Source organism: Antrostomus carolinensis, unplaced genomic scaffold, assembly GCF_000700745.2.
Source record: "Antrostomus carolinensis isolate BGI_N321 unplaced genomic scaffold, ASM70074v2 scaffold534, whole genome shotgun sequence".
Taxonomy (NCBI): Eukaryota; Metazoa; Chordata; class Aves; order Caprimulgiformes; family Caprimulgidae; genus Antrostomus; species Antrostomus carolinensis.
This window is the reverse complement of record NW_010311194.1, coordinates 205,671-233,352: the sequence shown is the minus strand read 5'-3', so window position 1 is coordinate 233,352 and position 27,682 is coordinate 205,671. Positions and strand designations below refer to the sequence as shown.

General features: G+C 39.0%; 1 protein-coding gene across 1 annotated transcript in view; it reads left to right on the top strand.

Moving 5' to 3' along the window:
• The window catches only part of LOC104523909 (protein sidekick-1), a gene marked incomplete at its 5' end in the record, with an annotated part of 288,170 nt that overhangs the window by 145,045 nt on the left and 115,443 nt on the right, over positions 1-27,682 (top strand). The window contains 8 exons of the mRNA XM_029084663.1: positions 2,879-3,073; positions 4,301-4,417; positions 4,677-4,844; positions 6,906-7,008; positions 8,144-8,320; positions 16,973-17,109; positions 23,818-23,965; positions 24,833-24,973. Coding sequence (XP_028940496.1) covers positions 2,879-3,073; positions 4,301-4,417; positions 4,677-4,844; positions 6,906-7,008; positions 8,144-8,320; positions 16,973-17,109; positions 23,818-23,965; positions 24,833-24,973 — 1,186 coding nt within the window. The remainder of the gene's footprint in view (positions 1-2,878; positions 3,074-4,300; positions 4,418-4,676; positions 4,845-6,905; positions 7,009-8,143; positions 8,321-16,972; positions 17,110-23,817; positions 23,966-24,832; positions 24,974-27,682) is intronic.

The window sequence follows — 27,682 nt, the reverse complement described above, 5'->3', positions numbered from 1 at the left end:
GAGCTGCAGGCAGTGGTGGTGGTTGTCTAGGGAGTGCAGTTAATTGGACTTTAGTTCTACCTGTTTAGACAAATAAATGGGAAGATGCTTTTGGGATTCCCCGGTAGCCCACTGGGATCTAGAGAAAGCTATAAAAAATAAATAACAAAAATGACACAGTGAATATTTTGAGTCTTTTATCCAGGTTCTTAAGTAAGTTAAATTTGGCAAAGAGTCAAGGATCTGTTTCACAGATGGGGAAGCTGAACCTCAGATTGCGTACGTTATTTGCCCAGGGTTACAGAGAAGGTGGCAAAGCCAGAACCAGAGTCTCAGTTTCCTGCCTTCCCTTCTCCTCCATAACACTAGATTAATTTGTCTGTGAAAAATGAGTAGTGTTGCATACATGCTGAGAAATAAGCTTGTTTTATTTATTAGTACTAGTCTTTAAGGCCACTCTGTAGTCTCTCAAACAGTAAGGTAGGACTGATACTGCTTGGAAAGGTATAATCTAAAAGGTCTTTAAAATGTTTTCTTCTGTCCATAATTTTTTCACCAAAAGTGTTTAGAGAGGAAAAGAAGCAAAATTCCTTTGGGGTTATGGGGAGAGGAAAGGCTGTGGGGTAGGAGAGGGGGAGAAGAAAGGAAGCTGATTTTAACTGTTTTTATAGCCAAAGAGGTGGCAGAATGATAAAAGAGAATGTGTACAACTTGGAAGACAAACCTCTGTGGGAAGATCACTAAAGCCCAAATGAATGCTGCTGACAGGCATCAGAGTGCTTAGATAAGATCCTATTATTCAGACTCGTAACTTTACGTGGAAGAAGATATCCGTAACCGAAATGTAGAAAAATAGAGATGGTAATATTCAGTTTGTCAGCTGAGTTGGTGATAGGAAGGTGTATCTCACAGTGATTATAGGATTAGGAGGTTTGCTAATACTCTCAGTAGAATGGGATTTATGGAATGACACCAATGTTAAAGGTTTGAGTGTACTGAATGCAGGATTTCATTATTTCCTAGGTTCCTATCAAGTCTAATGTGTGGGAAAATGGAGTTGCTATTATTTAAACTTGAAATCATTTCCTGGCTTCTCAGCATCAGGAGAACTATTCTATTTTGCATCATCTGTTTCTTCATTACTCAGTGATAATTTGTATTTGCCCGGGAGGATTTTCAAGAGATTAATAACACTCTCACCGAGAATTCTGAACATAGAAATTTACACTAATTCTGTATATGGGCTGTTGTATGAAATTTAAATTATGCCTATTGCAAGCTACCATACTACATCTATTCTTTATCAGACAATGCACTCTACATAGTGGATTTCTTACCAAGATGATTACCTTCTAGATTATGAGTACATTTTATTTTATCAGTAGAACAGAAGCATCAGAGGTGATTGTAGTAAATGATACATGTTTATAAAAGTAACAGCAGCAATTGAATGTTGTTTTTCAAGTCTTCTATACATTATTTGTATATCCTTTCTAGGAGTTAACGTGGTTTTTGTCTGTATAAAGAGCATAAGTACATTGAGAGAAGATATGAATGGAAGTATAATAGAATAGTATTTAACTTAGAGATTTTTAAAATTATAATGATGACAATATGGGTCTTCCCATAGTGCTTTCGCTCTGAGAACCTTGAGTCATTGTCAACATTGCAGTGAAATTCATTGTGTGCAGATGCTCAATTCATCAGTGACATCCCATCCTTAATGCTTCTGTGATACCCTGCCTTTCTCTATTTGGGCAAATTTCACTCACCCATGTATTTAAGTCCACAGTTCTTTACCTTATTACAAGGGAATTTGAAGCTCTGTGATTTTAAGTTATAAGTGTTGAAAAATAACTACTGATTATGAAAATGCCATGTTTGGGGCTGAGATAACTTAAATCAGCTTTGATACCTTTGTGATCATGCGATTATCTGATCAAATAAAATATCTACTTCACTTCAGATCCCTGCACAGGGCCCTCAGTATTTGATCAGTGAGGGATTTCTGGGATATAAAGATAAAACATTGCCTCATATGAGGAGCAGGACGAGAACATCTGTGTATGAGTCTTCTAGGCCCCTGACACCTCTTGAAGAAAAGAAAATCCTACACTATTTGTATACAATAAATTTACAGCTACTTCATCCTAGCTGACTGGGATATGACTGCAGCAAAAATATATGTGAAATAACTGTGTCAGGGTTTGTAGAACGTGCACATGAAAGAAAACAAGAATAAACGGGACTTTAAGTTATATCTGGGGTAGGATTTTTGTTTCTCCTAATGTCTGCATTTTTCAAGTAACAGGTGAACCTTGAGAATGAATAAAAATAATAATAATTCAAAGCTATCCCATTGTGGGCAACATACTGTTTGTACATCACCTCAAACTAAGCTGCCAAATTAGGACTCGAATACAGCCATGTTGAACACTTCATTTTTTAGATGTAATTTGCCATTTGCTTTAGATTTTGACATCTTAGCTACAGTAGCACAGAGGAATCTCATTTGAGATGGAACAGTCTTACAGACTTGCTTCATTGCCACACTGCTGCTGTTTAAATAGTGTGATTCTGGCTTTCGACGTGAAATTGCCGTAAATCTTATTTTGTAGCAGCATGAAATGTGATTGGGTGAAGAAAGTAATTTGATAACTTTTGCTCAACATTCTCCCTTTCACTGTTTGCTAGTTTTATTCCCACACGTTCTGCAGTGTATTATTACCATTGATAATGTAAGATGCAGCTTCCATTTATCAAAAGCAGCTTGTAAAAATATAAATAATTGATGTGGAAGGATGGGAAACCAGGGATATGACCATAACAGTGCCTGGGTATTTTGACTACCTGAAACATACCTTGCAAAGACTAATAGTGGAAATTCTTTCTTTTACAGGTGTTCCCATCCCCACCCTGGTCTGGTATAAAGACTCTGTTCCCCTCAGCAAGCTGGAAAACCCCCGCTACAAAGTACTGCTGAGCGGTGGGTTGCGGATCCACGCGCTGCGTCCTCAGGATGCTGGAATCTTCCAGTGTTTTGCTAGTAATAAAGCTGGGGAGATACAGACATACACCTACCTGGACGTGACGAGTGAGTAAGGGGCTGTGATACGAGATCAGTGAGTTCTTTTGTCATTTCTGTAGGTGACCCTACATCCATCAGATTTCTCCACTGCTCTGTGCTTGTTTAGTTCAACTCACAAAACCTTGTTTTTCATGAAGTGTAGCTGCTCAAGCTGTAGGGTACCCCAAAATGCCCTCTGTGGCCTGAACACAATCTGCTGAAGCCTGTAGAAAAAGCTTTCCATGATATTAGGGGCTTGAGGTGACCTCTCCTATTTCACACCCCAAAAGGAGAACTTACTGAAAAGAAAACAAAGAAGGGTTAATTGTGAAGTATTTCTGTCTTTCCTTTATACTTACATAATTTAGTTCTACTCTAATGTAATGAATTTGGATTTGAGCTACTGCTTCATGATTGTGCATAGTATCATTTTATCTGCCTTTTGCCTCCAACTACATTTAGTAGGGGAAAGAAGGAAAGTTCAAGTTAAATGCCTTTGGTTTTGGGGGGGTTTTTTGTCCAAAAAGTCTGATTAAATGCTTTTGTTGATGAAGTACTCTCTTCTTTATGGAAGAATTACAAACCTAGTAGTCTCTTTTAAAAGCAGTTATTAACAGGCATTTCTGTAATACTATAACTCGTCTTCAGGAAGCTGATTTTTAGCCCAAGTGCAGTTTACACATACTGACCAGAATTCCTACTGGTCTCAGAAAATAGATAAGCCCCAGTTCAATATATATCTAGGAAACTGCAGGGAAAAAAATGTAATGAAATGTAACTGGGGGAAAATAAGAAAGAAAGAAACTTGGAAAATATCTTGAACGAGACTCAGGTTCTAAATTCTTTTGGCTGACATTTAAGTTTCAAAGTTAATGCCTTTCTCAAGTTGCTTTTCATCTTTAAGAACTCTGTTAGGAAGATGAAAGAAAATAGTTTTGTTTATCTAGATTTCTCAACTTCCCCCCAAACACTCATTTTGAGCTTTATCATCCTTTTTCTGTAAGCCATCTTACTTGTACATGTACAAGCACTGATAGATTTTTATTTTCCATGCAGGTAATAAACTGAATTAGACAATTCCTAGGAGATGAATAATGAAAGGTTACAGTCACCGCTGAAAGGTTTTCATGTATTATTGTCATGTCCTTCTCCATGATCAGCTCTATAAAGTGAATGTAAAGTAGTCCATGATAACAGGTAAAGGATCTTTCTGATAGCTGATGCATTGAGTTGTTAATTTTTTTTTTATTCTAGACATTAAACCAGCATTTATACAGCCTCCAGAAGACACCACGGTTACAGAGGGAATGACTGCAGTGCTAACCTGTGAAGTTTCAGGGGCTCCAAAACCTGCCATCTCATGGAAGAAAGGTAGCCAGTTATTAAGTTGTTGTTGAAAAGCCATAATCTGTGTTTTCTTGGCCATTCCTATTATTGAGATTCTGTAGATCCATTTAGTGCATATTTCTTTGTTTCTCTGGTTCTGCGAGCAGAGGGTTTGTTGTGGGGCCGTTGTGAGCCAGTGGCCTGGATAGGCTATAATAGTCTTTTGGAAGAACTAGATTTGCAGTGCTTAATCCATGCAGTCTACGTGACACTAATCATGCTGTTTTTCCCTTCTGTGTTTCAGGAAACCAGATCTTAGCCAGTGGCTCAGTTCAGATTCCTCGGTTCATTCTTCTTGAATCTGGAGGGCTCCAGATAACACCCGTTTTCCTTCAGGATGCCGGCAATTATACTTGCTGTGCAGTCAACTCTGAAGGAGCTCTGAATGCTTTTGTGATGCTGACAGTGTGGAGTAAGGATAATACTTTGTTTAAAGTCTACCTTTAATCAAGTATTAATCAGTTATTGTTGTGTGCTCAGGAAATTTTCATAAGTAATTATGCTTTTCTAGTTAATAGAGATACTTGTATGATTTAATAGGAATAATGTATCTATTTTAGGAAACCTATCACAAATACCCTTTCTGTTTGTAAAATTATGCATATAAACTTTTATATTTTGTGAAAGGAAGCATATACAAATAGAGCTTCAATCACAATAACAATTTTACTCAGGTTTTGCCTTGGCGAATCTTGTATTGTAAATCAGACGTTTTAACTTGTAGATTTGGCTATTTGAAGCTGGTTTCTGCCTCCAGGAGTCTGCAGGCAGTATAGACCAACCCACACTGTTACTAAGGCTGTGGCCGCAGTTCCGATGGGTATGATTTTCCTCATACCTTTGTATTTCTTTGTGGCCCGGGCACTGCTGGAAACCAAACCAAAGTACAGCAGACTTCAGCTACTCTCTCATCCTACAGATTGGCATGGCACAAGGCAACCCATGAAATGATTTTGTCCTCATCTGTTTGCCCTTGATCTCTCCCTTTTTTTATTATTATTTCCTCTGTTGGGATAGAGAGTCTGATCCAACAGGTTCACTTGTGTTACTCCTAAATTCAGTTAAATTTAAGTGTAGCATATCTTTTCCTACTAAAGGTAGGAAATTATGGTCCCTGAGCTAGGGGGACCAAATTTTAAACAATTAAGTTGATGATAAATACAGAAGTGTTGTGACCCTCTCTCCTTCCCTGTGCTTGAAGTACTGATGATGCTGCTGATGTGTGGCGCATATTTAACATTTGTTAATCCCAAGACTCTGCAAATTAAATCGGTAACGTTTTGCCTTTTGAACTTGAGAATACCTGAAAACAATACTGACAGTAAATGTAATGTACTTGTGTCATATGGCCATCAAATTTATATCTTATTGACAATATAGAGTTGGGATAAGTATCAGGGTGTTGTAAACTGAATGATATCCAGGTGTATGGATCAAATAAAGGAGATCATTCCTATTAATTTTGCAAGGCATGGTTCTTGTGTGTATTAAAGGTTTCAGTTCCTGTTCATATACTGCACTGGAGAGAGAAAAGTGAATATAACCTAATATTTGTGTAGCAACAGTACCATTGTAAAGCTAGAAGGCATACAGAGGTACATCAGGAATAATGCTCAAAATTCCATGTTATTAGAGTTAGCTCTTGATTTTGCTGATGATTCCTTCCTGCATGTATGAGATATCTCAGTAGACACTGATTATCTCTGTAGGGATTTGGGACTGATTAACATTATCCACACATCTTCTGTACTCATCCTAGTTGTCTTCCTGCTTCAGCTGATGCTATCTGCTGCTGCTCCTGTGTGTTAAGCATAATAGAGATCTTTCACACCAGATCTGGTTGCTGTAGTTACAGCAATTATTGTGTTCTGGGTCTCCAGGAGGTGCTTGAATAAAGATGTTTTGAAACATTTGAGTAAACAGCATATCTTTCTTATAGGGAAAATTCAGACTACCAGAAACTCCTCTTCCTTTAACCTCTTTCCTGATTTTGATGAGATCGTAGGGTGCCATTTAAGTTTTCCCTTTATGGATATTTTCCTATTGTATTCAGATTTTCTTTGATTTTGTTTTCCTCACTCCAAACAGTGTGACTTGTTTCCTGACTAAACGTATATTTAGGTTCATTTGTAACACATTACAGACATATTTGCCTACCCTATGACTTTAGGGAGTTGCTGTAGATACTTACCACAAGACAAGTGAGAGTGAGTAAAGCTTTAGTGCTCTTCCTACTCAGATCACTGCTGACTCGGACTTGTGCCCTTTGCTGCTTTTGCTTCTCTGCATCCCACAGCGTACCACCTCTTCTTGACACAATGACATTAGAGGGAGGGGAGCCTTCACAGCAAAGACTTGAAGAGGAATGGCCTGCTTGCTTTGAATGACAAATGTTCAGTTGCCTGCTCTCTGAGTGAATACCTGAGTCAAAATGCTGTAATTTCACCTGAACTATGGCTTGTGTTCCTTTCAGATCGCACTTTCATTGTTCACCCTCCTGAGGACAGCACTGTGATCAAAGGAACCACAGCCACTTTGCAATGTGAAGCGACTCATGATCCTAGAATTTCAATCAGGTTGGTGGTGTCAGTTCTTGTTTGTGTGGTTTATCCGAGCTTAATTTTGTAAGTTATGTGAATAGCATTAGGTGAAAAGTTTCAGGACCCCAGATTTTAACACCAGACCCCTGATTACTGCATTATAAGGTTGTAGATTGTATCATTAATCATATAAACCTCATCCTCCATTTCAGCCTTATGTATTATTTACAATGAGCTATGTTCCACTTCATGACTTCAATATAGCCTTCCATGATTTTACTGTCAAGGTTAATACACTATCAATAAAACCAACTTGTCAGAAGCTGATACTTAATGAGAGTAAAAGCCAAAGAGAAGGAGTAGGATTTCAGAAGTGTTTACATTGGGGTGCATGAAAGCAACACAAGAGATGCCCATGTTCTTGGAAACAACTCAGTAACTAGAGGCTATATTCTGCTTCAACTGTGTAAAGGAAAACAGAATTTGTCTGAACTAGAAATTTGTCTGAAAATTTGCACTAGAACATTTAAAGGAAGCTCACCATTTTAAAATAACTTTATCATGAAAATTCATGTAGTCTGAGAGCAACACAAATGAAAGAAAATGCAAGGAACAGCTTGGAGGGTGCTAGAAGGGTGAACTGCAGGAAGAATTTTGGAAAGAGAAATATAGGTGTAAAAATGTCAAATAGAAATACTTAACTGTAAGACCATGGGCAATACACATCTCCAGCATTTGGTGTGTGTGTGTTATAATGGATGAGCTCTAGTAAACCTTGGCACAGCAGTTTAAGATGTTAGTGAACATGGCAGTCTAAGGTTATTACAGTCTTGGCAGCGGTGGGCCAACACCTCAGCTGTTAACTTCAGTGTTCTAGTTTAAAATGTTGAATAAGGTGGACGTTAGAACTTAGACATGAGTACTTCACCTTTTCCATGTAAAATAGATAGTATTGTTTGTAAAATATATAGTAACTTGGTGCAATTACATTTCTCATTCTGATCACTGATCTAAAACTAAAATTTGTAAAAGACGCTGTTCCTGCAAGGAACTGTAGGAGCTTGTCATTTTAACATGTCATTACAGAAGCTGATCTCTTACAGCACAGTTCAAATAAATCTGTTTTGAAGTTCTTGTGAGTAATTACTAACTGAAGTATTGTAATACTCAGGTACATTTGGAAGAAGGACAGTGTTGTAATAAACCCATCCAGCAGTTCCAGGATCACAGTAGAGAAAGATGGAACCCTCCTTATCAGCCAGACATGGTCAGGTGACATCGGAGACTACACCTGTGAGGTCATTTCTTTTGGAGGAAATGACTCCAGAATGGCTCGACTAGAAGTGATGTGAGTATTCCATCTTAAAGATACACTATGTTTGGTTTCAGATGCCCTTGGGCATTTTTCTTCTAGGAGATCTGGGGAGTCTGTAAGTTCAGTTTTTGGTGTGGGTTTTTTTAAGGGAAATTAGGCCTGGATCATTCCTAATTAAATTGCCTTGAAATGTGTCATCCCTTTTGCATGCTGCCCTGCTGCTTGGACTTCCAAGTAACTGGAGCATTGCAAGTTACTTCCAAGTAACTGCATCTTTCTGAATCACCACATGTACATGTCCAAATGGTTGGGTGATTGAGCTCGAGTGATAATGATTAAGAGGTTGTAGTCCACCTGAAGCCAGTAACAAGTGGATTGACACAGGGGAATCGAATTGGACATGTCCTGTTCAGCATCATTATCAGTGATCTGAAGGAGGTGTTGGAGTGCATGCTCATCAGGTCCATAGGTGGCACAAAATGGGTGTGGGACAGTTGGGATACACTCAAGGGCAAGACCACCATTCAGAGGAACCTAGATAAGCTGAGAAATGGGGCAGCAGGAACCTTATGAAATTCAACATGGACAAATGCAACATCTGCATCAGGGAGGAATAATCTTTTGCAGTTACACAGTCTGGGCACTGACTGCCTGGTAGCAATTCTGCTGGAAAGAACCTGGGAATCTTGGTAGACAGCAGCTGAACATGAGCCAGCTGTGTGACCTGGCAACAAAAAAAGGCTAATAACATCCTGGGCTGTATTAACGTGAGCATAGTAGATTGATGGACATGATTACCCTGTTTTATTTGTCACTTATTAGTCTACATCTGGAATACTGTCTGCGGTTTTTGAGACCAGACTGAGTAAACTGGTCTGTTCTCATGGTTGACCCTGCTTTGAGCAGGAGGTTGGACCAGAAACCTCTTGAGGTCCCTTCCAACCTGAATCCTTCTGTCATCTCATGCTGTAGGGCTTTTCCATAAAGACCAGGTGCTGTGCTGTGATGCCAAGATTCTAAGAAAATGTTTTCCTTTTTTTAGTATTTTTTCCTCTGCTAAACATATATCAGAATAGCTGGTCCCTGGACAGGCAGTGCTTACTCTTGCATTCTCCTTATACATAATTTTTCAAGGGAAAAATATTTTTATGTATGCCTTTATTTATTCCAAAGGATCTCTAAAAATAAAAACAAGAAAATGTTTAAAGTTCAGTTCTGAAAAAGGATTATAAAAATGTCATTACGAGGTTCCATATTTTCTATTTCTGTCATTCCACCGGGGTGAAGTGCATTTCCATTTTATTTTTATCACTAAAAGCAACAACTGTGGTTTTGGTACATGTGTGGAGCAGATCGAATGAATAAGAAGGTAATGTTTTATGTGGACTTATTTATTTATTTGAGTAGTGCCGCATGCTTTAATTTCACTAAAATTGCATCTGTTTCTGCTGGTCATGCCTGATCTCTCTGAGAAGATGGCAACTTCTGATGTTGGCAGTGTAATGAGTTCACCTCTGAGATTTGCTATGCAGAGGGCTATGTGCTACAGCATTGTTCTGACTGTGCCAAGGCTAGATCAGATGCCCATTTTCAGAGAGTGGTCATACATTCTTTCTCTAATTAAGCACTCCTCAGCTCTCCTCCCGGAGTGCATTTTACTGCTGGTTTGAATCCAAAAGCAGAAGACAATTCAGAATATATTGCTACTGTATAACCATACTTGCTTTTCTCTGAGGCAGTTTTTGAATGGAGGGCAGAAAATTACAGAGTAAAGACTGAAAAGAATGTGAAAACTTGGACTCTGAAGCAAAGCTGTAAATGTGTGCTGGACACTTCAGCAGTCTGACTCTTTCTTCATTCTAAATAGCAAAAGATGCCCTATGCAAACCAGTACAGCAGATGTATTTACTTTGGTTCTCCGTTGACCAGTGAGGAACAGTTTCATATTCCATAAAACTTGGGCTAGAAGTTAACTGGGGAGAGGCACATCTCATGTATGTTGCTGAGGCTGCTTTTCTTCCGCCCCAGCTTGTTCCAGTTGTGTTGGCTGACTCTCCGTGCACTGGGACTGGCTCCTAGTCTGTATCTCTGCTTCCTCCAATGTTGTTGCTGATTGCCTATAACCTGTTTTTCCTGGAGGAATTAAAGAAATACATCAGACCCACTCTTTCAGAGGACTTTGGTAACTGCTAAGTCACTCAATCATACCTTGAATTGTGACAGTTTATTTCCAAGTAGTGCTGCAGGTAGTGCAATAATGCCAAAAACATTGCATCCCTTTGCAGCTTTCATCGTTATCGTTTGGTTCAGCTGCACAAATCTGTAAGAAATAGATACACATGATACAACAGAAGTGAAATGAAGAAGAAAATGTGTGGAAAGGAAATATCTGAAGTAGAGCTTAAATTAAATTCTAGCTCGTATAGGAATGACAGATCTATAACATTCCCTATTCTCCCAGATAATTCTCTTGTGCAGAACATTAACAAACAGGGCATGCACATTCCCATCGATGAGCACTTACACTTCAGTGCCTTGAGTAGCACTAATGTCAGACAAATGTTCAAAGGAGGCCTCTCAGCCAATTACAGGCTGGAGCACTCTACCAACAGACAATATTGTAGCCTACCTAGCGTTATCTGACAACTCCAATTGTCTCACCACCTTTTTTCCCCCCAGGAACCGGCATGTCCCACCTCTGCCTCTGGGCAGATCAAGAGAAATTTCCAAAGGCACAAATAAGTTTGTTACTGATTTCTATTCAAACTGATTCAATTCAAAACCATTGACCTTCAGGGTGACCTTCAGTTATTGAATCTCTGAGTGGTCTGGTTTTCTAATCTGCAAAAAAAAGGAAAGAAAACTTTTTCTTCCTTTGTCTTCTCTTGTTGAGAGACAGGCTTGGGGAAAAGGTACTGTTTCTGGCTAGAAGAAGATACGCTGATAGTGCAGCCTGGTATACACTGATGGTGCAAGCAGGATGGATCATTTTTCTCAGCGTGTCTATGAAGAAATAAAATATTTGAAAAGGAAAGCCAGAAAACTAATGAAGAACTCGCTAAAGTACAGCCAAAGGTTACCTTGCTCATCAATTTTGCACTGATGGTACTTGGGCACAGAAACTAATTGCTAGTCAAGATACTCTATTCATTCATTTGTCTTCTCTCTAAATGTGTTTATTCTTCATGTACATCACTTGATTTGATTTGCATGAGGTAAAACATTTGCGAGTGATGTTTCTCTTCGGCAAGAGATAGATTTTAATTTTTTAGTTACTTTTTTTCTCCTAGCAGAGGTTCTCGACTGCAAGTACAGAAATATTTGCAGATCTTTTGATGATGAGCTTGTGCTTCTATTGCATTCCTCCAAGTCATAGGATTTGATCCTAAAAATAATTGTATGTTATAAAGCATCCCAGCTTCATTTAGCTTACTTTTATAGTCCTGTAAATACCATACTGAAATACATATAGAGGAAAAACCGCGTGTTCCTAAAGCTACATAAGTAAGTTATCGCAATGTATCACTCACCTGACAGGGAAACTGCTGATTCCAGCTCAGAGTATCCTGAGGGCTCTCAGTGTATATAAAATATGCAGAATTACCACTATCTATGCTTGATGATACCTGCTGCTCAATATCAGCCTGTCTGCAGTCCACACTAAAGAATCTTTGTTGTATGAATGTGACTGAAAAGTATGGTAATGCTGCGTTATTGGAAAATCAAAGCCCTGCACAAGCCTCTGTTATGTCACAACATATAGTAAAATCTTTTAGGCTCTTTCGCTATGCAAAAATATGGGGAGGACAATGTAACACAAAAATAGACAATTTATTCCTGGCAGCAAGTTCATCTTCTTTCCGTTCTCTTTCACCAGAGAAAGAACTATTATTGTTCTGTCTTCTTCAAAAGCAGGAGAGGGGAGCTAACCACTTATAATAAAGCCCAGTGGGTTGCCAAGAGTGCACAGTATTGCCTTTGTCAATCATTTATACATTATTTTTGATACTCTTTTTACTTGAGTATTTGTAATTGCTGCTACTTCAAATTTCTTCCCAATGCATCCGATAAAAAGTAGCTTGATTACTAAAAAAAGTCAGTAAGACCAATGTAGAGTAACAAATGAAAATGATGCCTTATTACAAATTTATCTTCATGCAGATCTCATATCCCTCAGTTCCAATCGCCCATCTCTTTTCGTTTCTGCAGGGAGTGAAAACAGGAAGGGTGTCTAACTTGAAAATATATTATTCCTTCCTCACTAGAAAGAAAACTTCTGTTTATTTTTCCAAGCTCTCTATTGAGATGTCATCCAAGAGGCAAGGCTCACTGCTGAGTCTAAATGCACTTGATACTCAAGAGAGAAATACTACCCGGAAATGCACTCAGAAATAAAATTGTGTCTGTCATTGAAGGTATATCAGAAATGTAGGTGTTTTTAGCAAAAAGAAAGAATGAAATTCAGAAGTCTTTCCTAAGTCGTTTGTAGATTTGAGCTTGTGGTAACCAACAAAATGAAATGGGAAATAAATCTGCAAGCCTTTAATTTCAAAACTCCACCTCATTACAGGCCTGTGAGACACAAAAAGCCTCAAAACTAATGGATGCCTTGGAAGAATCCTTCCTGTGTTTAGAAATTGGAAGATTCTTTTGCAAGATAAACTGGAAAGTCCTGAGCAACAGATGCCGTGTTTCTTAACTTAAAACATTCTGAACTTTTCTGAGCAAAGCCATCAGGGCTCAGTGCTTCGTTAGCCTTCCTGCCTCAACTTCTCACCATGTTATTGGGTCTAACAGGTGAACCACCAACTCCTGAGTAAAACTTGGATGTTGGACGTGATTTAGGAAATTGTTTATGAAATCGGAGTAGGGCTTTTTATAAACTGAGAAGAAAACTTGTTTAATCTCCCCTGCCTTTTTAGTAATCCCCTCTTCAGTCACAGTCTCTCTAATTACCTGCTGCTGGACCATTTTTCTCAGAAATCTCTCCAAACCATGTCTGGTTTATTTCCCTCAGCAAATAGTCTGCTTTTAGCTAATTTTATAAAACACTCTATGTGTTTGCTGAGTGAATTTTTCAGCTGCCCTCTGGCAGTGATGAGCTGACTCAAAACATTAGGGTTTCTGTTTTGAACATGTATCATCTGCAGCTAGCTAATATTTCTCTCCTAGATTGTGACAATGACTTCATGTTCTTGTCTTACAAATCCACTATTTTAATTGCTTTGTCAGAGTCCCCTCAGGTCACCTTAGTGGCTATGCCATTAACCCTGGGCTTATCTATCAATTACAGATTTAAAAGTGTCCATACACGTATTTTGCTATCATACAAAGTAAGTTATGGAAAACTTGCTTCCATGCAACTCTTCAGCATTAGAATGAGGTCTTAAGATAATCCTATATTGAAAAACCTTCATATATTTCCTGTTTGGGGCTTCAGTGAATGAAAGAAAAATAATAATGCTGGAATCAAACTTCCAATATCTGATCAAGGGCTGTTCTGTGTCCCATGTGTTATTGTCCTAAACCTCATCTACTTTCCTGGTGTTGAGAAATTCTAGTCTGAGGTTCTTCTCATCTTGAAGAAGGGTTGAAATTACCATTCCCTGCAATGATTTCTTGGATGTTAGCAGCAAGGAAAAGTAATTCTCTCAAAGGAAAAAAGGAAGCAATGATCTCTTTTGAGAATATGAATATTCATGATGGTGGTACAGGTCTCATTTATCATCCCTTCCACACAGTATGTGGTAGCAAATGAGAAGGAGACAAAGTGTAAGTGCTTGCTAAAGTAGGAATTACTATTTATTAATCTCCTCTTTATATACTACAAAGAGAGAAGTACACTTCTGTGCTGAAATGCCTTTGTAGTTTTAAATATTTATTTCTGTCCAGGTGTGTTTCTTAGGCACTTGTTATGTCTGCCTTGAGGGATTTAAATCTGTAAGCACCATCTGTTGCTGTTCGGTGTGGACACATATGGCTAAAGAATATGATATTAGTGGAGATAGGTGTACTGTATGGCTGCTGCAGCTCACGCTACTCAAATCTCTGTCTGAACAGAAAGCGCCTGTTTCCTTCACGCTGTTGACTGATTATCACTTTGTGTCAGCCTAAGAGAATAATCAACTAAACCCAAATCCTAAGCAATAAAAATCCCCATGTTTAAACTCAGTTTGTGCTTTAAAAAATATGAAGAAGGGAATGTCCCTTCTCCTCCAAATGTCTTCTGGGACTTGTACTCAAAGAAAAAGAGACTGAGCTGTTAAGTCTTTCTTAGTTATGCAGCCTCTGCCCTCAAATGAGCTGTTATGTTAATTCAGCCCTTCTAAATGTATGGGGAAACAAGATTAACTAGTAAATGCACACCCTGAAAATATCCTTAATATATTCCAAGAGTTTTTATTTCATTCCCAGAAACAGAGTTACATGGGGATAAGTTTGCTGTGTGAGCTCCTTCTCAGCCATCCCTCCTACTTTGCTCCCTGTTCAAGCATCATCTTGGAGAATCTGAAGCCACAGCCCATCTGAGCTCTTCCCCATGGGACCTGGTGATAAATGAAGTGGGGACTGAGACTTCCATGAGCCATGTCACAACAAGAAGTTTCACTCTCTTTCATTCAGTAATTTCCTTTGCCAGCTTAATCACAAAAACACTTTTCCAACCAGCTTGCTTAGGACATAATGATAAATTGTAGTAGAGGTTTAATGTTTATTATAATTTAATGTTTCATTCAAGATTAACTAGCACACTCCTGTAGTCCCTGGGTAAATGGCCATATCTTAAACCCCCACTTCTAAGCTTTTCAAATCCAAGGCTTATTCTGCCATTTTGCCTTGCACGCCAACTGCTCTTCTACTTTGTTTCCAGGTTCCCCATCTCCCTCAACTTGTTTATCCAACATTTGCAGTGCTCTGTTCAAAATCTGCTTCTGTTGGGCCAGTACATGATCTTTCTTGTGCCTGATGTTTCTTCTAGCCCAAAAGTGACCATGTCTTAGCTGTCTGTGTGTCAGAAGTCTGGAGCCTGGTTGCTGTGTGCCCAGACCTAAGCGAGAACGTCTAGTCAGTCTAAACTCCTTGTAATCAAGGTGTCTTGAGCAAATGACTTAATGAAGTTAAGATCTGAATCACACCCTGAGGTGTCAATTCATGTTTACTACAGAAGGAGCCTGGGGTGACTGTGTTGCTAATTTGGTTGGGCATTTAAAGTCAAATGAGACAACATGAGACTTGAGTCTTGGGTTTAGCCTTAGGAAGCATCAGCCCTTCTAGCCGATGGAGAGGTGCGCAGGTGAGTGTCTTCCTTGTGTTGTCTCATTGTCTGTGTGTTTTTCTTGCCATTTTTTTGACCTTTTTTTTTTTGTCAGTGCCTCCACAGCGTGTAGCCATCATAAACACTTAAACAAAAGCATACACAGTTTTATCAGAAAAAGAATAAAACTATTGTCTGACTCTTCATATGTTCCTCAGTCTTCCAGTAGAAACCCAAATCCATATTTATTGTTCTGGCTTAAAGCCAGAGTCTGTATTTACTTTTGTGAGTGGTTAAGGAGTTGTGGTTTTTAAATAACTGTAAGCCTTCAGTAGCATGATATATTACAACCAGAAATTACTATGTTTTTAAATTAAGCATGTGAAGTATCTTTGTGGCTTTCTGCTCTGACCAGAGCAGATGAGCAGTGGTGCATGGTGAAGAAGGGTTACCCTCAGCTTTCCTGGGGAGAAGTAGCATCGAATGGGTGAAAACTGGTCCTCCTTGCTTTTCCGTCACTCTGAGATCCTTGTTCCTCCTTAGGAACAGGGATGACAAGGAGCAGAAATCAGTCTCAGATATAATGCCTGAAGGGCTCTTATCACTTAATGCAGATCAGCATTTAAGGGGTGTAGCAGAATTTAGTTTTCTCACTGCACCATGCAGCCTCTGACTTTCAGCCAATGAGTACAAATGAAATGTTTTTCCATAAATTGCCTTTATGTGGAGAAATTACACATTTTAATTGAGCTGCTGTTTTATTTTTGTTTTTTAATGTTTCATTTTGTATTTCCATGGGGCTTCTGCAGGCATTTTTACTACATTTTCTGGTTGGGTGCTTCCAAAAAAATCCTTATTATAGGAAGGAAAGATTCTACCCATGGCAGGATAAGCCTGAATCCATGAGTAAATCAAGCTGTTCTGTAGCCTAAGAATACATATGGTAATTTTGATTAGTAGCTCTATATGGATAGTGTCAATGTCTTCTGCTTCCTTGAGTATGAAAAATTCCATGCTAAATCATATCTCCCATGTGTTTTACTGTTTATACCTATTACTGCTGTCACATTGTTAGGACATCATTGTAAGAAGGGCAAAAAAAGTGAGAGGAGAAATTTATTGACCAACTTGTCTCAATCAAAAACAGTATGAAAATTGGCTTTTTTCCACATTTAGCAACATTTCCATTAGCTGTTCTAAGCATCAGCCTTGGGACTTTCAGAATAAATTGTTTTGGGGTTTTTTTCCAAGTAGGATAAAACTGTGAAGAATTCAGATATGTCTTTCATTTATTTAATTGTGTGATAACTGCTGGTAGTTTTATATCTATCATCACACGAGTGTGCCTTTAACTGCCTGTGAGACTGTAGCTGAATGAGATGCAGATTGATTTTTCTGTGCTGTTTTTTCTCCCTTTCTCTTTTCCTTAACAGTGAGCTGCCTCATTCCCCTCAGAATCTTCTGGCCACTCTAAATTCCTCATACAGCCGCAGTGTGATGCTCTCCTGGGTGCGTCCCTTTGATGGAAACAGCCCTGTTCTCTACTACATGGTCGAACTCTCTGAGAACAGTGAGTAAAGATAAATATGTTTCGACTTCATGATCTTCTTAATTATTCAGCCTTCTTTCAGACTCACCTTTTACCAAAGCTACTAATAAAATGTTACTGTTGTTTGCTAAGTGAGAGACAGCGTGCAGGAAGGGGAGGCCCTGGGTTTTACACTCAACTATTCACATGCTGAAAGAGTTAAATGACAAAAAGAGGCCTGAGATGGTGGAATTGTTTTGCAGAAAAGCTTTAGTTCCACCTCCAGTGCTGCCAGCTAGACTTGAGGCACAGCAGTTCATTTCTCGGTGCTTCTATTCGACGTCTGTAAAACAGCAGTAATCATATTTTATTTCTTCCCATTGTTGTCTTTTGCCCCGGGTTTGCAGATATCCTGATGCATCTAGAGCCCAAATTTTACCTGAAAAATCCAGGCAATATGATAACATAAAGAACCAATGGTCTGTCAGAGGAGCAAACTTGGATGTCAATAGGAGCTACTATCTTATCTGTATAAGGCTTCATATATTTTCTCCGCTTTCCTCAGTTTATCATGTTACACCCTTCTTTTAGGTAGGTGTTGAGGATGCTTAACTGTAAGATATATCCGGGTGTCTAGCTTCATGGGTTACAAACCTCGTCACTGTGAATTGCCACTTCTCACAGTTCTGTCATGCTGTGTGTCTGGTCCTTTGTGGCTTTTGCTTTGCAAGGTTATTCAGGGACATTGCTAATGCCTCTTCAGGAGTTGATGGAAAGATGAGGTTATATGGAAATCGGTCACCTTGGCAATACTTTCTAATCTCTATCACCCTAGGAGCTGGAAATTCAACCCTAACAATTGATTCTTGATGAAAAAATTAAGAGCATCACTTTTTCTGACATGTGGAAATTAGCCACTGCATAACTGAATGTGAAACAGTCCTGATTTCTGATTATCTAGAGAGCAGCATTTTGTTTTGCCACACAGAGAGCTTGAGATAAAACTTGAGCTGCAGATCACATACAACCCTTTCGCTTTGCAGGCTGCAGTGCATAACTTTCAGATGTGGAGGTCCCAGAACTGATGATCTTGACATCTGTTAAGCAAAATGCAGTTTTCTAATTCTAGCAGAAATCCCATGTCATGCCCAGGACTACTGTCCTTAAAATAGTTCTTTTCCAGGAAAGACTCCTGATCTTTTTGTAACAAATGACTGAGAAAATTCAGTGTTCTGCACTCACACCCCCTCTCTACCTTTTACTCATCACCTTCTTTTTTTATTGTTACTCTTTTCTCCTTCCCCTCCTATCAACTACAGGCCAGTAACTGCCTTTTTGCTTTTCCTTACCTTTTCTTTCATCCAAGGACGTTACCCTTGTGTTTCATGTTTTCCAGTGGTTTTGACAAAGACAAGCTAATAAACTCCCAGTCTGGGAACACGACGCAAAGGTACCAGAGCTCTGTTTGCACAGAGACAGCACAGAGCTGGCAGAACATCTGCACTTGGGTCCTGTGCTGGGCTGCGTTGATTGGGAAGAGTCACTAAAAGACAAGGCAGTTCACTCTGCGCCAGGAGAAGTTTGAAAGGTCTCCAAGTGCCTTTCTAGCAAGGGTGCTTTGCAGTTGTTCCAGTATAGGAATGGGGTAAATGTGCCATGGTTTTGAAAATGCTATAATTCATTCACTGAAATTTGTAGAAAACTCAGCAAAAATCAACAATAGTTCTCCAGAAATCATGCAGACAGCCCCTCAGAACTCCACAGGATCCTGTGAACCCTCGCTCATTCCCTCATAGATCCAATAATTTTGGCTGATGGCATTGCAATCTACCACTGAGAGAGTCTCATTATCACAAATCATAGGTATATGTACTTCAGGAAGCTTGCAGCTGCAAAAACCAAACACAGACCAAGGCTGTTCTGAATTGAGCATCTGAACTCCCAGAAATATTCTAGATCTTGCTGTCCTTTCAGTTTTCATCTTTATCTTTCTTTACTTTGTTTTTATGTACAGTCTCTAAATAGTTACTCACAGAAGTAGGAGAGAGAGAGACATCTAAACCCTTGACTATTTCACTGTTGCTGTTCTCTCTCATTTCATATATTATTGCTCAGCTTTACAGATGAATAGAATAGTGGAACAATGTCGCAGTGACTTTGTTTTGGAAAGCTGACTTTAATGTCTGTGTATCGTCACTGTTGTGTTTTGGTTTTCATTTTCTTGAAGTGTTTGTTTTTGAGGGTTATTTTTATCTCGGTAGTCTGTGGTTAATATTTAGTTTCTACAGACCTACTCCTTTGGAAAACACCACCTTTCCTTTGTTCCCCCCATCCCAAGTGATGTTTGTGAACAAAGCTAACATTTGATCTTATGTAGTTAGAGTTTTGTCTGATACGACTATGCAGAATCTCTTTTTGCTTTTCAAAGAAAATTTCCTTTCAGGTTTTCTGTCGATCCTGTTTGTGCTGCAGAAAGAGCAACTGTCAAGGAGTCGGCGTACGCTCTCCATGAGCTCATCTGCTTGTGTCTGTAGCTCTTTTGCTGTCAGCAGCAGTGCAATATGCTTAATATCCTAGCCCCTCTTTGCTTTCATACACATAAAGGTTAGGGAGGGAATTATGATTTATTTTCCAGTTAGAAAAGCCACACAAGAGACTTTGTTCTTAGTTCTGTGGAGTTTTAATACATGGGTTTTTGCTTTGCAGTTACAGGTGACAAAACATAGCCTAGTTTTGTTCTTTTTTTTTTAGCTGTTTTGCTTTGAATAATTTTCTAATAGCTTTAGGATCCATTGTATGTTTTGAAGCACGTACCATAAATGAATACATAATAACAGTATTTGTTTCAGAGAAATAACTGAAGAGGGTTCAAAATAATGAGTGTAAATTTCAGGGGACTAATTACTAACTGCATTAGAGAGAGGCGTGTCACTCCACCTGGCATGGATTAGAACTCCTTTTCATTAATATCAATTCAGTAAAGAGATATAAAACCCTTATTTTAATTAGAGGAAAAAACAGTGGCAGATCGTGCACATAAATTGCTGGAAATATGAACGACTGTAGTCACCAAGTCTCCTAATTTTTAAAATGAATGTATTTGGCACAATGCAATAATTCTGAAATTACAAGTATTCACAGTAGACTGTGTCTGTGGGTGACTTGAGACATATGGCCTTAAACATTTGGGGGCAAATTTATAATCTAATTTGAAAAACACAGTTCCAGGGAAACAGAGTCATTAAGTATTCCTGCCCACACAGAGCTGGGATGTGAACCTTCATTTGAAATAGGATTTTCAAATAAATAGTACCATGCATTGCTGTCATTTGCACTAATATAATTTTTGGATGTTTCATGACCTGTCTAGCCCCTGTTGTGATATACCTAGGAATTCCAATGAAGTGTCTGCATGGAGTTAGAAGGGGATATGCTTATTTTATTCCAAAGATTTCAGGGATTAATCAAAAATTATTCTGAGTAGTCTTTTATCTGAAGAAATGAATTAATACTTAAAGAATTCTGCTAAGTACAGTTAAGATAAAAGCCAGTTTTTGGTTTATTGGATTCTGGGCTATCTGTGCTGTCTGATGTAATGATATAACTCAGATTCATCATGCTGTGCCAATGAGGAGATAGATAATAAAAGCTCTGATGAAAAGCAACTATACATGCTTAACTTAAAGTCTATGAATTGTCATACTGAATTTGGTAGGAATATTCAAATGATAAAAATTGAACATGTTGATAAATCTTTGCAAAAATCAAACTATGTTGTTTGTTACAACTGTGATTGAGATCTACATATAATAGTATTAAAAGGTACTTTTTCTCAGGCCATTGGTAGACCTTGTTGAAGTCCTACCAAACAAAGGATGAACCATTTACTTTTTATTTGAGCTTTTTGCAATATCATATTATCATGAAGATTTGAAAGATTAATTCAATCAGCTCCATCAGTATGGCAACTTCCAATGCTACTGTTTACACAAAACCCCCTGGAGAAGGAAGAAGATGGAAATGTGCCCCAAACCTGCAAAAATCAACTTTCTGCAATAGATCTGATCTGTAATATCAAATTAGAAGTGATTTTTGAGGAATTTGCAATCAGTGCATGAATTGTAAGGTAGATAGGGAAATATAGAAGAAATGTGTCTTGGTGAGTAATCAGTGTTATTAAATGTATCACAAGTGCATCCCAAAATTCTTGACAGAGCAAAAGCAATTTCTAAAACCCCTAAAATAACATTGTAAACTAGAGAGTAACCTGTGAGATTCTTCGTTTCCAATAAATTAACTTGGAGAGGCAATCAGAGTTAATTCAAAAAACCCAATATCCTTAAGACGATAGACAGCTAAATATGGAAGTTTTTCAGACAGTAGCAATTACAGTGGAAGAGCAAGCAAGCAAAGCCCAGAGTACATTCTGGGCAGCTTAAGTTAAATGAAGGATTAGCACAGTCTGTTCAATCTAACAGAGGCTTATTTAATAGTTTGACCTGGCAAGTCTTTTGTCACCATGGAGCTTCTCCAGGCTTCCTGGGACATAGGAGTGACAGTCATCCCTTGAGGAGAAGCAAGGCGGTGTTGAAAATTTTATGGCATGTTTCTGATGTCAGAATTACTCTTCTCTACAGTAAAATAAGCTTCTGTAGAATTCTAGGTTTTGTTGTGTATTTAAGGAGGGAGAACAGCCTTTCGAAATGTTTAGTTTATTGATTGTCAAAAAAAAGACTTGACATTTAAATTTTAAAGATACTCTGCACAACTCACTGTATCCACCGCTCCATGAGCAATCAAATCCTCCCCAAACCACTTTCCTTTACGAATCAGAGTGCCCAGGAGATGAATAGGCTTCCTTTATATTACTTTTCAGTTTAATCTCTCTTCCTGCCAGATCTTTTATCTTCCACCAGGAGAGGAAAAAGAATAAATAAAGTATTCTACAGATGCAGCATATAAACAGAGCAAAGCCCCAAGGTGCTGAAGAGATTAATAGGCCCTTTTGTTGAATCAAACTCCTCACTACATTGAGCTGCTTGGGTTAAGCACTCTCAGGTGGTGTTTACACTAGCAGTAAACAAATGAAATGCTCTCGGAAATGGACCACTACCCAAGTAGCTCATACAAGGGTATTTCACTCTCTTGTTGGTGGCTGCTCTTCCATTTTCCTCAGGAAGCTGCTTCAGGCAATGTACTAAGTCAGCCATACCTTAACTTCGTCTTACCTTGATTTGTTGTTGTGCACTCTGGCTGTGAGGAGGTGAACAGTTGTTTGTGAAATCTCCAGAGAAGCTTCATAAAATTCAGAAGGAACTAGGGTGCAAAAAACTCCTAAGCAGTGCTTTTCTAGATAGCATAGGAGTGCTTCCTCTAAGGTCTTTCTAAAAGAAGTTCAAGGTTCAGCTAAGATGAATTGCCATCAAGATCTTGCAGCTGAAGTGACTGTTGGTAAATTGTCAACAACTGGCAAGGATGGAACTTGACTGCTGTGCAAATGGCCCTCTCCAGCATTCCCAGTATTCTGCTGTGTCACTTTTCCTGTTAAAAAGTCTTTGTTCTTGGAAAGCCTTTACAGGAATAAATATATTTTGAATAATTCAAAGATGCAGTGTTTAGAGCCCAACTGGCATCACACCTCAGAGGACTTCAACTTGCTAAGGAATCTGCCAGAAAAGCACTAAATTAGTGGTTTACATCTTGGTGTGAAGTTTAGCAGCCTTCCACATTTGGGACATCTCATCTTCATTTTCAGGCAGACATCTCGGTGACCTGCCAGGAGCTGCAGTGCACTTCTGATGAGCAACACACACAGATATGTTGCCAAAATCTACAGCTAGCTCCTCAGTAATTTCCAGGAGTGTTAGCAGTTTTGAGCAGGGAGCATGAAAACAGCTGGTATTATTTAAAAACTGAACAAATCTTTAAATTGGTTGATTCCATTGCTGTACTGTTGCAACACAGACCAATGTCACCTCTCCCTGACTATTTCAGTCATGACTTCAGGGAGAATATGTGACACCAGGCTAGGAAGAAAAAAAGTCAGGATATTTAATTTTCAACATGTTTCATTTCTGACCTCTTTGAAAACTTGAAAATGTAATTTGGGCATCAGAGGAACTCAGTATGTCAAGTATGTGAACTGACAACAAGGGGTTTACAGTGCTGCCAGGGCTGTTTATACCAGTGAATCTTCCTAGGAAATTATTAGACCAAATGCCATCTACTATCTCTAGAAAAAAATTACAGACTTGTAGAATTCACAGCAGAAGCTTTCTCAGGTCTTACAGCAAAGGGCTGATTTGGCAGAGAGAGTCACGCTTCTACACCTGCTTACAAGCTGGGTAGGAAGATATTCCAAACTGACTGTGAATTTCATTAGAGTCCTTCCACCAGAGCCGCTCATGGGTGTGGTGGTGTAATGGCCTGCCAAACAGATGGGTTGTGAAATACACAGCCCATCTGTCTTTATCATGCTTGTTTCCTCTTTTATTAAAATGTTAATGAATATAGTTTTTATTTATTATGCCATGACATGTGCAGCATCACTTTCCAGTAGACAAATGTGCAATCTGCATAACCGTGTGGGCTGACAGGAAGGTTTCTTCTGCTGAAAAGAAACTTCTTCCCAAAGTTCCTCTGAGGAAAACAAGCACAAAGAGCTCTGAGCAGTCATAGGCGTTTTCTCACTTCTGCAGGGCTTTTAACAAGCACTTTCCTCTTTTTTTCACATGTAAATTATTCCAACAGATTCTCCCTGGAAGGTTCACCTATCAAATCTTGACCCAAAGATGACCAGTGTCACTGTGAGGGGACTAACTCCAGCCCGAACCTACCAGTTTAGGGTGTGTGCAGTTAACCAGGTGGGAAAGGGCCAATACAGCTCTGAGACCAGCAGGTACAGTAAAAATAAATATCTGTGTACTCAAGGTGCAGTAACCTAGAATTATTGTGAGGAAAAAAAAACTGCTGATGGTTTGTGAATTAATAAAATTAATTTATCTTTTGCACAATAATTGGGAATAGAGCAGTTAGTGTTACCCAGACCTCTGGAGAGTGCTCTGCAGCTGTCAGTAGTTGGTGATAACAGCAATTAGGGGATTCAGGTTATCAATACATGATGGGAGAGGTGCCCTCATGTTTCCAGAGTATCAATTGAGCAGAAACTTGGAAATATATTTTTGCTTTTGTGCTAAGCTACAGCAGTTAGCCCAAGAAGGAGTGTAGCATTCGTCCAATCATTGCAATGTCACTTCTGGAATTCACCCAGATGCGACATAGAAGGATGGCTTCATCAAATTTAGTTTCAAATGTATCCCCCTTCTTCTGTGAACCAAAGCTTGCTGTGAGCTTGAATTGCAGAACAGCTGAACTCTAAATGGCTTTTTCAAAATGTAGGAGTTTGATATGAAAAATATTGAAAGAGCTGAAAGAAACAATTTGGAAGGAGTCACAGACACTGGACCTGAGCTCTAACTCATTCAGGCTTGTAATCTTTTTAAAGAGTTGTAGCAGCCTGGGTGATTCAGAGAGAATAAGGTTACCTCAGCTGTCTGTCTTGTTGCTTGCTTAACTGATTTCCTATTATGTTGATTTGTTGTAACTATTTCATGCATGTCTTCAGCGGTTTGATCAGCTTTATATTTCTTTCTAGTCATCAGACTTTGGTAAAAGAAACTGGTTCATATGGAGTGGATACATGAAATAGAAATGTTATCTACTATTTATTTCACCACCCATCTCCATCACATTCTTTTGTTCTTAGGTTGATGCTGCCTGAGGAGCCTCCCAGTGCCCCACCCAAAAACATAGTGGCCAGTGGGCGCACCAATCAGTCTATCATGGTCCAGTGGCAACCGCCCCCTGAGAGCGAACATAATGGAGTTCTTCATGGGTACATCCTAAGGTAAGTAATTTCCTGACCTGGGAAGTCTGGAGATGGATCCGTGTGTGTATGAGGGAATTCAGAATGGTGTGACTAAAGAGTGCATTAAAAACTATTTCTAATTCCATTAAATATGTTAGTTATTATTTATAAATGCTGTGGCTGGCTTATTACAGATGAGAAAACACCTCTGTTCAAGTGGCCACAGGGGTGTGGGCACTTACATTGTAGCCTGTCTATATTAGAGAGTCAGTGAGCTGGGGTCTCTGTTAGCTCTTCCAAATGGCCTACCTAAGTGGACTAGCTCCCTATGGAGACCCGCACCATCCAGATAGCTTTTTTCCATTTTCAAAGTGAAGTGAAGCACCAAGTACTAGAAGTGTTCACATGGGAAGTTGGTACAGTGCAGCCTGTATGCATTGCAGATGTATATTTGCTTATTACAATCTCAGCTTCCTGCTAGAAAGGTTAATTAAATTTATCAAAGACACAGCAGAGCTCCTGCACTGTGGAAGAGCAAGAACAGAATCAATAAACTTCAGTTTTGTGCCAAACAAAATGGAGAGAGGGAATGACAGCTCAGATGCTTCATGGCAGACCTTGATTTGGTTTTGAAATCAGTCAGTTGAGTAAGATTCTTTCAACCCCATTTGTATTTATTAATGAGAAACAGATTCAGGCAGGTAACTGGGAATCCAGGGTACATTCAGTCTTTCTGCTTACACAGGGTTTTTTGTGTTGGAAAGGGTGTTGCCATATTGAGAGATTTTGCAGAGCATTTTCCTTTTGTAATTTTTGGGGACTCAGTTATTCACTCCTACCCAATTCAAGTACAGCTTACTTGCTGATTTGGCATCCTACATATCCTGCAGTGCTAGCAGCCAGCTAGGGCCACACCTCTAGCAAGGGAGGCATTATCTAAATTAGGGTTTTTGTGGGAGACTCCCAAGCATTGCACCACCACTGAAATGTTTCCAAGAGGTGGTTACAGCCTATTGTAGGCAAGCTGCTGACATTCTTAATACAGTGTCCTCCAGACCTGCTAAAAGGTCACTAAATGCTAGTTTAAATGCTAGCATCCTGTTCATGCTGCGCTCCTACTTTTGCCGGCATGGATGGAAATGCTTTTGTGATATTAAGAGTGTTGGTGAGCTACCAAAATAGTGCTGGAAAGTTCCTTCTCTCTGCAGGCAGAAGTGAAATCTGTTAATCTCCCTGTCACCTGCACAGACCCTATTCCAGTGGTGAGCCACTTGTGCAAGTGCCAGCAGTCTTAAGAGCTGGACTCGGTTTGGAAGCTGTGCTAGGTGGGAAGAGGTGCTGTAACTTCTGTCTATAGCTGGAATCCTGTCATGAGACTTGGGTACCTATTTGCACAGGGTACAAGTGTTACTTGGACAGTTCTTTCCTTCAAACTGGTCTACTTGATGATAGGATTAACACTTTAGCTATTCCTAATGAGTCTTACCCAAGCTCAACATTAAATCCTTTGAGAAAGTAATTCCATAGCTGCCTCCTCCTGGCAATCTGTTCTTGTTTCTCCATATAGTATTTTCAATAAGGTTTAACTTAAATATTTTCTACAACATTTATCAGCATAATTGATCCTTGTCCTCGCTGTAACATCTCTTTCCATTTTAATAGAGAGTGATCATATTCATTATGCTCAATCTATGAACATTTGTGATGTCTACATGCTTTGTCTTGACTAGAGAGCAGAGAAACCATTTATTTGACAGGAATTTAAGATTACCATATAAAAGCACAACTGTCCCACGTAATAAACCAGGATGTTCTTACAGGTCGAATTGTGTGATCACAGCAATGTGCACTGAAGAAAAGTCTTCCTGCACTGATTTCTGTAGAATTAGGGTATAACAGAAGGAAAACCACCATGCATCTCAGAGACCCCAATGCTCAAGACATGCAAGGTACTAAATTGATGGAACACCTGATCTTTAAAAGTGAAGGTGCACTGCACAAGTCATATGGAGTATACATCAAAGTCCATAGTGAGAAAAATCATGAAGACATGACATTTCTGAACTGGCTTCCGTCCTCTGCCCTTTTTCTCACTGGCAGTATTGCATTTAGAAGAATGCCGTGTTAACAGCATAATAGATTAAATCCCAGGAGCATTCTACACTTTGTCTGCGAGGTGTGAGACAAAGCATTCCTGTGCAAAGAATTTACTTTGCCAGGAAGCATACAACCTTCAGAGGAAACAAAAGAAAGACAGCGAGAGAGATTGCATAAAGTAGAAAAATATCAAGACATACAATAAACTCAGCTGAGGGGTGATATTTCTTTATTTCTGTTTGTATTTCAGAAACGGAATCACACCAGTGTAGCATTACAAATATTAAGTATGCCAAAATATGGTCAGGCAAGCAGCTCTTCAGCAGAAAATAGAGGTGTTGTCAGTGATCAAGAACTGATCTCTTTATAAGAAGACTTTAGAACAAAATCTATGGCTGAAATAAACTATGAAGTTGTCTAGTTGAAGAAATTGCACCAATTTAACTAAGATTAATTTAAAATCAGACTGTAAGATGTCAATGAAATTGTTCCGTGTCAAGCTTTTGGTGATTACTGTGAAGCAAAAGATGAATAAGAGTGCATAAAAGCTTTGTGGTGAATAAAAATCCAAATGTTTCCGTATTTGTCTTTTTCATGGAGTAGTAACGCCTTGTGCCCCTTACTTGGTCTCTGCTTTTCTGATTTTTTTGT